Source organism: Neltuma alba, unplaced genomic scaffold, assembly GCF_004799145.2.
Source record: "Neltuma alba isolate B1F8T4 unplaced genomic scaffold, ASM479914v2 tig00012011_pilon, whole genome shotgun sequence".
NCBI lineage: Eukaryota > Viridiplantae > Streptophyta > Magnoliopsida > Fabales > Fabaceae > Neltuma > Neltuma alba.
This window is the reverse complement of record NW_021636582.1, coordinates 32,345-43,951: the sequence shown is the minus strand read 5'-3', so window position 1 is coordinate 43,951 and position 11,607 is coordinate 32,345. Positions and strand designations below refer to the sequence as shown.

Here is an 11,607-nt window from a genome sequence, read left to right as displayed (position 1 = left end):
GCTTCCCAGTTAAATTTCTGGTTATATTGATAGTGATGATCATAGTTATTATTTCAGCAGACTCAATAATGACCTTTCCAGCATATTGATAGTCCTTGGATTTAGTTCTTGGCTTGTGCTGCTCATCTTTATGACAGAGCTTTATGGCAAACATAAGACGGCCACATCGTTGAAGTCATAGTAACGCAAATTAGGGCGAGGAAAAAGAAAAGGCTAGTGCATTGATGTAGTAAGGAGTGGTAAAATCTCATACTTAAATCACCATGTTACACAGATTAAAGGTGGTGCGATGCAGGAAAGGCGGAGTGAACGACGTGTGATGATGATAGACAATGAAGTGAAGGAGGACGTATGGGTGATGTCAGAGGGCGTGGGACTGAAGGGAGGGAGGGAAGGTGAGGAAGATTCTCCAAATCCAAAGGAGAGGTCCCTCGATTTTGGGACAGCTGGACAGTATCATCAAGCGGCGCGCACAAAGTCAACCTAATATGTTCATCTGACTGTGTCTGATCCAATGTTGTGAGGTGGGTCCTCCCTTCCAGCCTGTCCAATCACCCAACTCAAACCGCTGGCAAATACAACATGCACCGCATAAATTTTATCGCTGCTATTTTCCCTCACTTCAACTTCGTGCCCATAATCACATGTATTTTCTCTCTTCCATTTAATTTTATCCCCATAAGTGTGGTCTGAAATACCAAGACATGACATTATTTCTAACTTCCCTATTAAGAGGGTGTTTGGATACCCTGAAAAGTACTTTTCAGAAACACTTTTCTGCAAATTGAGATAAACTCCTTCATATATTTACCTCGTACACTGTAAAATTACTTCTAAAACCATGATTTGATTTCCATCTAAACACTCTTTAAACCATGCAAAAAATAGAATTCCATTGGCTAAAAATACCGTTAGTTTATATCTTTATTTCCTTAAAACACAATGAAAAAAGGAGCACAATCAATTTGAATGCTACTAAAAAGGGTAGCATCACAAGTGCAATATTACATATATAAATATGACGATCTGAGGGAGAAAAGGAAATGTGGGGAGGAGTAAGATTATAAGATGGAATGAGTTGAATGAATGAAGGGCCAAGCAGACAAAAGGGGCAGCAAATCAGATTCGACCAGGTCCATCTTGCATGCCCCGTCCCCCATTCTGGGCCTCCCCGTCCACAATCAGCCTCAAATTTTTCTGACACCCATCATCACTACACCATCACCTGCTTTTAGACTTGTATCGTATCCTATATTTATTCTCCAAGTCATTTTTGTCTCTGAATTACTATTACTTCTCACGCTTTAATATAATTGTTATCCTAGCCTTACAGTGACAGTATTTCCAAATACTTATTTTGATTGTAAGCTTATTTAAAATAGTTTATAAGTAGTTTTTCAATCCTAATTTATAAAATACGAGGTAAATATATGATAAGAGCTTTATTTTGACTTACATAAAACGTGTTTATAAGTAATTTCTAACACTATACCAAACAAGTCCTGTTTCAATTAATAAAAAGGGAGTACGGGATACATTCGTTAGTCACTTGCTCGTGCCTTTTGGTTTATTTACACTTCTCACATATATCTGGTAGGTGCGTGCGGACCTGGTGGATGGATATACAAGTCGAATGGAAAATAGAATTAGTGGATGAAAATATACTGCAACAGGACCAGAAGCGGAGTGATGAGCTAAGCTATGACGTGAGAGAATGACAAGTAATTAAGTAATTAATTAAATGGTCGCCAGGCGTGAGAGCCCAAATTTTGCAAGTCGCGCATCTCTTTGGATATGATCGGTGAGACGCAAAGGGAGAGTGAAGCACAATGATCACCAAAGCATGCACACTCCACTGTGTATAATCCAATCGGCAGACAATTTAGATTTAAATCTATTAGCTTTGTAAGATTCCAAGTTCGCTTTTGGAGACAACCAGAAGCTACATATGTATAGGCGCTAAGCATGCGAAGGCTGTCATTCGCCTAGATATATACTACCTCCGATCCTAATTATAAGACCCAGTTGACTAATTTGGGGAAATTAAGAAACTTAGTTAAATTAGTTATTTGTAATAAATATGTATTGTTTTTTTTAACATCCCTGTTAATCAAGTTTGTTATCTAAAACTACCATTGTTAGAAGGATTACTTTGAAAAAAAATACATAAATATGATAGACAAAGTGGATCGGGGTCTTATATTTAGGACCAAAATAAAAGTCAAACAAGGTTTTATATTAAGGAACGGAGGTAGTATATACCCTAATAATTAATAATGTCTAATTGTTAATATTGTTAATTGTTAAAGACTAACAAATAAAGATTTTTGTTTGACTGGCCGTATGTGTCATGACTCTCGGCATCGCATTACCATGCCACATGGACTCGTATGGATGATATAACGTGCACAGAGGGTTGGTTTACATATTTTCAACTTTCGCCTAATATGCTGATACGAATTAATGGCTCGAGTTTGGCGGAGAAAGAAGAAAGGGTGCCCCGAAATGGGCTAGTTGGACAGTAATTTACCTCGTTTAAACAAACAAGCAGAGCAAGTAGCTTTAAACGTAATAAAACAACATAGGGAGTAATTAATGAAATCCCATTTCACTCAAAAAAAAAAAAAAAACGAAAACCTCGGGGAACATATCATGATACTAGCGACCGTAACAAGCTCGAGTCAACTAAGCCGTGGCAAATCATAACGACTTCTTTAACAGCCAATAACCGTTCTTAACTGCAACCTAATTGCCTGACAGTCGTCCGTGTATTGATGATATGGATCCCCCCCCCCCTCTTCCAGTTATATCCCGAGCCGTTGCCTTACTTAGCTCATTGGCTGGTTGTTCTTCTGGGCAAATTATTTACCATAATAAATGGACGATCATATCCATGTGGACGCCCCTCATAATTAACATTATTCCTGATAGCATAGATGAACGAAGACTTGAACAATTTGTTGTTACTGTATTAGTCGTGGGCCGGCGATGGCTTCCAACATGTATTGCTTTCTGTTCACCTCCTCTTGGAGGATGTTTGGATTACTCAAAAAATGTTTCAAGAAACATTTTTTCGTAATTAAAATAAACTCTTTCATATATTTATTTTGTATATTGTAAAAATATTTTTTAAATTATAATTTTGTTTATATCCAAACATTGTCATAGACCACATTGTCATTTTGATTCTTTACGTTCTTAAGCTCATGGTTGACCATCTCATTCTCATCATACCCCCGCTCTGTACTTGCGGGGCCCCCGCCTACTTTTATACTATAATCAACCATTGAATTAAAATTTATCAGACAATATATGGTCAGCAGGCCTGCTCCTTGCTGGAATGAATCGCCGGCACTGTTTTATTTACGACTCTGAAACGATGCAAAAAGTGAACATTAGGAAGAGCAGCATGGAAATGGGCATATTGGCTTAAAATCCGGGGGCATGGGAGACAGGTGGGAAAGAAATCAGGGGGAAGGGCGAAGAATGGAATTGTGACTCATCAGAAGGGTCAAAAAGCAGTACTTGGAAGGCCCAAGAAATGGGCGGGAATTACGAAAAGATGGATGACCGAGTTTTTTTTTCTTTTCCTCTTTTTTGCCCCAAAAAAAAGGCGGTGAACAAGGAATGTGGGGGAGCTGTCACGCAGGCCTCGTTTCGGCAGATTGTCCCTTGGTGAATGCAAAAGCCTCGCAGTTTGGAGGGCGCGCGGCAGAGGGGGGGCCTACCTTTTGTATTTTCAAACTCCCCCGAACAAAATCGATGGAGATAAGGACATGTCCGTGATGACGTGGTCCCCACCACCGTCCCTTTGGCGGGAATCACGTCTCCCCCTGCTTCCCGCCACGTCTTCAAATTCTTTGTAACCCAGGTCAACTAACCTGACCCCCACCAAACGGCGGACCGTTATTGTGCGGGGGAGTCGTGGGCGTGCCCCGCAGGACAGTTGGCGGCACAAATATTATGGCCAACAGGGGAACGTGTTCTCTGACACCCTTGCATGTGGGCATCGGACAAGGAGGGCCCCACCTCCAGGGCTATTTTAGGAACAATCTCTGCCATAATTGAATCCCTCTGCCTCGCATTGTTAAACATCATTGGAGAGGAAATGCAAGGCGGGACTCCCCCCACTTCGTCACGAATCATGCCCGCATCTGCCTTGGCCTTACGGCCGACCAAACCACCCCGGCACAAAATATTACCCGTTTTTCGGCGTAGAGAATTTGACGTTTTTTGAAAATTGTTATCCCAAACCACCCCGCCTTTTTTGTTTTTAAACCATTTTCATCACAAAATATCATGACGCACCCGTTTTTCTAATTGGATCCTAAAACACATATATGCGTAGAGAATTTGACGTTTTTTGAAAATTGTTATCCCAATTTGTAAAAATAATATTCCTCCGGTCCTTAATATAGGACTCAATTAGTGAGTTGGTTTTGGTCCTAAATATAAGACCCATTTCTCATATTTATCAATTTTCTCTAAATTACCCCTATGGATACTCCTTCAACCATAATCAAATAGAAGAGGAAAATGAGGTATTAAAAAAGATGATTATGGTATTTTAGGAAAAACGTGTCACATTTCTTATAATTAACTAACTTACCTAACTTCCTTAATCTAATCAAATTAGTTAAATGGGTCTTATATTAAAGACTGGAGGAGTAGATAGTACCGCGTAACTTTTTGCTACCTAATAGTTAGTGTAATCATGTGAGGATGTAAAAGGAATATGGAGATCATTCATTGAATTGGAATGTATTGGATTCTACAAGAATGATGACGGGGAGGAATTGTGATAGGGATGAGGTCATGACGGCTTTACATAACTAGACAAAGATCAGGATCCATTTATTTATGGAAAGAAAAAATTTTAAGAAAAAGAAAAAGGAGGTAAAGAGTGTGATCAAAATTATAAAATTAAATATATACACACCCAAAAGGAGCGAGGGTGAGTGGGAAGTACAAAGATAAGCGGCCCCAAAACAAGTGACAGAGGAAAAGCCGATCGGAGCGGCGTGGTCACCTGCGGACGTCATAATACGAGTCGGTAAAATCTCACCTTCAAAACCAAGTTAACTTGGGCCCACTTTGACACGTGGGTACGTCCTCTGCATTTCTTTGAGTCCAACGGACGCAAAGTAAACCAGCAGGGATCCGACGTGTGTCCCCAGCTGGATCGTAGACCAATGTCATTGGTAGGGCGGATGACACGTATCGTCATGGCAGGTTGACCCGGTGTCCACGTTTCAGGTAGTGCCCCACAGGAGTAAAGGGAGCTGGGCTCAGGCAGGCGTTGGTCACGCCATGTGACAATGCTCCATAAACACCCCCCTCTTTTCCGAATTGGCGCGGTTTCTAAATAATATAACAATAATAATAATAAAAAAGAGTAAAATAATAATAGTCCCATAATATAGGGATATATAAGCACACACCACACCCGCATAAACGGTGCGAGAGGAGGCAAAGGAACGAGAACAAGGCGTGCTTTGCGCCTGGAAAGAAAGTGAAGAGAGCGTAGTAACTCATCCACTGCACTTGGCAGCGCGCAGAAAAGGCGAGAGAGTTTGGTAAGGGTGGTTTGTGGCGATTTGGTCGAAGGAGGTTGAGCAATAAAAGCCAGCGTTTCGGGTTATAACGTATCGTTTTTATTCCCCAACGTCCGCACGGCGCAAGGACGAAGCCGAGGCTTCATTGCTTCAGGGGCTGGGCTGCTCTGTCTCTTCCTTTCACACATCGTTTCCAGGGCCGTTCTTCTAACGGTTCTTCTTTTCCTTGAGATTTACTCTTTGTGAAGCTACGACGGAAATATGTTGCAAAGCACCGTGGGTAGGGACTGGTCCTGTACGGATGAATACGAGAAACTTGTTTTCCGGATGAGCACACCCAGGTCTGCCTATTATCCTCCTCCTTCTTTCATATTTCCTGGTTTCTTTTTTAGTTTAGGTTTATTAGGCTGTGAATTTGTGTGTTACAATGATCTGACTTGTCCTTGGCGTTCTGAGTTTCCAATTTCGACCAATTCGTTTAGTCGGTATTGTTTTTCCATTATTTATAGGATCATCCGCTGATATTCTCCCCCTCTTTGTTAATCTTGCTATCAAAAGGTGAGTTCAGATTTGCATTAGGAATATTGAACGTTTTTGAAGCGTAAAAATTCTTATCTCCTTGTGTTCAGAAAGCAGTTCCTGGTTTTGTGCTCTGATCCATGATTCCATCATTTTTTGTTTACTCTAAATGAGTCTAATCTGTAAGATTCAATTTCGAAATAATAGTTCCAAAAGTTGAACAAATTCGGTTTGAAAAATTTTGTAGTTCCCACCTGCTTCATAAATCGATCGGTCAGAATACCAATTTTTTAACATTTGCTTGACTTTTCTTATCTCGGGCCTCTTCTAGAACGTCCTTCTCCTTTTCCAGATTTCTTGTTATTTTCTTCGCCAGATATTCTTACGACTCAGTTTGAATTTCAAATTTTAAATCCGGGACAATGTAATTTTATTGAGTACTGACTTTGACCTTGTCATTGCGTGAACAGGGTCGTCATCGACAATGCCGTTTGCTCCACAGCAACTCTAGTCAAGGTAACTTTCTGGTGGAAACCCTTTCCATTGCCGAATAAATTTCTTCCAGAAACTGGAAGGCTATTTTTCAGATAAATCCAAATATGTAAGTCGTATCTGGTTTGCTCGAATGCACAGATTGACAGCGCTAGAAGGCATGGCATTCTTTTGGATGCCGTACAAGTTTTAACTGATCTGAACCTTTCAATTCAAAAGGCTTACATTTCCTCCGATGGCAAGTGGTTCATGGATGGTAGGTAGTTTTGTCTTTTCTTTTTCTCTCTCTATAATAGGCTCGATTTTGTTTTTCAGCCGAAATGCGCCCAACGGCAGCGCACTTTAGTTTTGAGATTTCCGTTTATGCTCTGAGGCCTGAGCATTAGTTTTTTCCTTTGATTGGACAGTTTTCCATGTCACCGATCAAAACGGAAGCAAGCTAACGGATGAGAGCGTTTTAAGATACATTGAACAGGTATTTATTACTTCACCAAAAAATATGTCTACTAGTACAATTTTATCGGTTAGAAGTAGTACAACGCGGTGCATTTATTATGATTGATTTTAACGTTAATTTATTTGTGGCACAACAGTCTCTTGGAAGCATTCAGATTGGTAGAACCGACCATCCCAATGGTCTTACTGCATTGGAATTAACTGGAACTGATCGCGTCGGTCTTCTTTCGGAAGTTTTTGCTGTACTGGCACATCTGCAATGTGATGTGGTGGACGCCAAGGTTTGGACTCACAATGGCAGGATTGCATCTCTAATATTTGTAAAAGACTGCAATTCTGGTTCCCCCATTGAGGACGCTCAGAAAATTGATAGAATTGAAGCACGTTTAAGAAATGTCTTAAAGGGAGACAATGACATTAGAAGTGCGAGGACTTCTGTCTCTATGGCTGTCATGCACACTGAAAGAAGGTTGCATCAGATGATGTTCGCGGACCGTGATTATGAGAGGGCTCCCATATTCAAGTGTAATTTTGATACCCCAGTAGTGACCGTCCAAAATTGGGCAGAAAGAGGTTATTCGGTTGTGAATGTTCAGTGCAAGGACCGAATAAAGCTCCTATTCGATGTTGTTTGCAATCTGACGGACATGGAATATGTTGTGTTTCATGCAACGATTAACACAACTGGAGACCAAGCATATCTGGTAAACACTCTTTAATCGCATTACATTTCTATTATGCACAGTGGTCTTGCTTATGTAATGTACCTAAAATTGCTTAAATTGTCATTTCAGGAGTTTTACATTAGACATAAGGATGGGACGCCAATTAGTTCAGAACCAGAGCGTCAACGCGTAATCCAGTGCTTAGAAGCAGCTGTGGAGAGAAGGGCATCTGAGGTATTGCTTCTTTTTCTCATTTTCATTTGTTCTTATATTCATTTGATATACAATGTCATGGAGATTAATTGTTCACTGTTTGATTACAGGGTCTTAGACTAGAGCTATGTACAGAAGACAAGCAGGGTCTTCTAGCAGAGGTCATGAGAACATTTCGAGAAAATGGACTCAATGTGAGGAGGGCTGAGATATCCACCTTGGAAGACCAGACCGCAAATATCTTCTACGTAACGGATGCGGTTGGAAACCCAGCTGACCCCAAAATCATAGAATCTGTGAGGGAGAAGATTGGGCTGAACAAGTTGAGAGTGAAGGAATTGCCATTGATACGTCATCAGAAAGCAGATAGGGAAGATCAAACATATGGAGTGGGTGGGACAGTGTTATTGTCTATAGGGAGCCTCGTGAGAAGGAATCTATACAATTTGGGGCTCATCAAATCCTGCTCATAAAGCACAAAGGGAGCGCGGAAGATTTGTAGCATAATATTCTTTGCGTCCGGTTTGGGCTATGTGTACATAAGAAAGTAATTGTCGGTAGTTGTAGTTGGATGGAGTTTGGTTGGTGGGAAAATATTAGGTAATACACAGCTGGAAGGATTGGCGGCAACCCACCATTTTAAATGCTTTGTGTGAGGGGGCAAGGATTTGAGATAGGAGAGATGTTGTGTTGATTTCCACCATAGGCTGTGATACAGGATTCTTAGGGGTACGGCACACACAGGCCTTTAGGTTAGAGATACTGGCGAATTTGGTGTATACAGCACACAGACTCATTTGTACATAACGGTCATTCAGAGAGTATTAATTTAAGTGGTTGACTTCATATTTTTTCATATTCTAACCCGCTTCTCTGGCAATTTTTTTAAAACTCCATTATCTTCTTTATATACGTCATCTTGAAAGATCCACTATGCGCTCTATTACCGAATCTTCTTTTTCTTTTAGCGTAACTTCGGTTCCATCGAAACATTGTCGAAGATAATTTTTAGCGGGGACATCTGGTTGGCAAAGTTAAATTGGGTAAATTTTTTTTTTCCCTTTTTTGATAAGCAAACTGGCGGGTAATGTTGAATGCTCGTACATTTTGGAACTTTAATTCGGAAGGTGACTTTCCGCTCAAAAGAGATGGGCTGAGCACGTGGGGTCTATCTATAATTGAACTCGAAATTAATATTGCAAAGGTGTAGTAGGGTTAGGTTTTAAACTTCAAAGGGTGGGAAGAACATATTCAACATGCCCTGTCATGGTTCTGTGTCTCTTTATGCCTGTCCTTGTAAGGAAGTAATTGATCTCCTACGGCTTTGGGTAAACTGCATTCGGTAGTTCCGAATCAATGAGTTGGGTAAGTATTGAACATTCATCAGGAGGAATTAAAAAAGGGGGGGATAGAGAGCGCTCACACAAGGCCGTTCTCTGTTTCTTGTTACGTCAAGGGGCAGAAGTTTGCTTCCCTAGGATTCCGCGTAGGACATTTTTGCCAGCTCAAGAAAGTAAGGAATTTTCCATTTACTTAACATCCAAGTTGCTCATAAGATTGTCCCATGGATCAGCATTGCCTTGCTGATTTTATGGTAAGTTCCCTCCTGGGTGCCGGGTGATCTAAAAAGACTGGCTGTTTTTACTTGTTACATTGAAGACAAGACTCTTGTGTTCCGCTTGGGATGATTACTTTACTGGAGATTTGTATTTATAAATCAATATTAGAAGAAGAAGATGGATCAAGAGGCGTGAAATTGAAATGAAAAAAAAAATTGTAAAGATAATTGTACGTAGTATCGCAGTGGAGCGAAGGCGATGCAGAACTTGGTCATTATTCAGTAGCATAAGACATCGATTGGATCTGCTTATTTAAGTGTTTATAAGCATATTTTATTTAAGTTGAAACAAAACTATCCTTGTATACTTATCTTGTATTTTGTAAATTATAATGGAAAAGCTGTTTATTCTAATGAGGTAAGTTTTATACGTGACTGACGCATTATGCATGATGGTTACACCAGTAAAGTGAAAATGAGGCAAAAGTGGTCAAACACAGTAAGCAAGAAAAGAGGAAAAGGGTAGCATGTTGTTGGAACGGAACACACATCAGCTTGCAAAAGGAAGAGACAAAACGACGACTTGTTTTGAGCGTCATTTTAACTGTCCAAAGAAGATTCCAGCACCTCCCTCCCTCACCCAATATTATATACACGTATTATAATTATAACCATAACACTAACAGTTTGCTGTTCGTTGTTTTGGATTTTCGTGTGTTTGCAACTCTTATGCCCATCTGTTTGACCTTTTCGAACTCTTCCTGCAACTCATTTGAGAAACAAAGAAATTATGTGTGCCAATGAGATCCATTTATTGATTCGTTAATATTTTTTATATGTCTCCAAAGAAGACAAAACAGAGTCCTCTAGGATTCCATCTCTTGGTTGATTTTTTTAGCATATTTGATTCATCCATCTAGTATTTGAACATGCAGGAATAGAATTTTATTTCAGAACTGGTTACAAACATGTTAACTGGAGCACGTAGTTGCAGCATGGTCTCCTACACGTGGATTTGGTGCTGATTCGAACAACTAATAGCATGCGATAGGATGGGTCTGCGGTCAACCAAGTGAAACATAAACAAAAGAAACAGAATTTGAAAAGAAGGGACAGCAATCGCAGATGTAAATGCTAAAGTGCAGGCACGGGCCTTTTGAGTCCGTGAAGGTTGTATTGGGCATTCAAGGCTTTACCTTCTTCTACGCCTTCTTATGTCTTGGAAGGCCACTTTCCAATTGGGGCAAAGTTTAGAGAGTCCTGATTACTTATAACGATAATGATATGCTTAGATACGGTCACCTTTTGGAATATGAACCCTCCTTGAAATTGCATGATTCTTATGCAGCTTAGCAACCTCAAATTTTTAAGAAATCTGCATCAGATGCCACATTTCACTTCACCACAGAATTTTAAATTAGGTGGTGGGGTGAGGCATGGATTTTTTTTTCTATATTATACATGTGCTGACAAAAGGGTACTTGTGTTTTTATTCCATGTGTGAAGGACAAATTTGTAGGGGGGAGATTAGTTTGAATAGGAGATTCTGGCTTTTCATCTGTTGGTTTTGAGCTTATTGATCTGTCTTGGTTTGAGTTGGTCATAGAACTAAAAAAAGAAGTGAAATGCCATCTTGCTTCAAGAAATGACAAAAGATCGCTTTTAATGTACAACGAAAGTATAAAAAGGACATATGAAGAGGCTAATATGTTGGCATTCATTTGCTTCCTTTCTAGTTTTTCTTATTCTCGCATAGAACTCATACTTACAGTTAAAGAATGAGACAAAATGGGGCATCTCCAATGAGGCTCCGTTTGGACAGTTTACCGAAAAGGGATTTGTCTGTTTTCAATTTTCATTATCCCACAGTTATGGCACTCCGAAGAGATTCCATTTCCCAGCAATTTATTGTTAAATACAATAATATTCCCTGGTCGCTGTCATTTCCCTCTGTAGCATCTTATCCTATTTAATAATTTCCCCCCCGCCATGTCAGGATGGTGAGTTTAAACCAATATCCAAGGCTTAAAGCAGATTTGAGACTTCCCACTTATAACATCTTCCTAAGATCTTATTCATTTCAAGGGTAACTGGAATCTCTTAGCTGTACCAGATCAGAGAAAAATAAGCGATGAAATCTCTCAAATTG

At 40.0% G+C, this 11,607-nt stretch overlaps 1 protein-coding gene across 1 annotated transcript; it reads left to right on the top strand.

The window, feature by feature from the left end:
• Positions 1-5,472: 5,472 nt before the first annotated feature.
• Positions 5,473-8,754, top strand: LOC114721108 (ACT domain-containing protein ACR8). Its single transcript, XM_028906918.1, has 7 exons — positions 5,473-5,896; positions 6,545-6,590; positions 6,708-6,822; positions 6,974-7,041; positions 7,160-7,726; positions 7,817-7,921; positions 8,011-8,754. The coding sequence occupies exons 1-7, from the start codon at positions 5,817-5,819 to the stop codon at positions 8,371-8,373; spliced, it is 1,344 nt and encodes a 447-aa protein (XP_028762751.1). The 5' UTR covers positions 5,473-5,816; the 3' UTR covers positions 8,374-8,754.
• The last annotated feature ends 2,853 nt before the right edge of the window (positions 8,755-11,607 follow it).

Bases quoted from the DNA above. Each gene is read 5' to 3' on its own strand.
- LOC114721108 (XM_028906918.1), top strand. From the start codon at position 5,817: ATGTTGCAAAGCACCGTGGGTAGGGACTGGTCCTGTACGGATGAATAC. The intron at 5,897-6,544 runs GTCTGCCTATTA...TTGCGTGAACAG, and splicing joins TTCCGGATGAGCACACCCAG to GGTCGTCATCGACAATGCCG. The intron at 6,823-6,973 runs GTAGGTAGTTTT...TTGATTGGACAG, and splicing joins TGGCAAGTGGTTCATGGATG to TTTTCCATGTCACCGATCAA.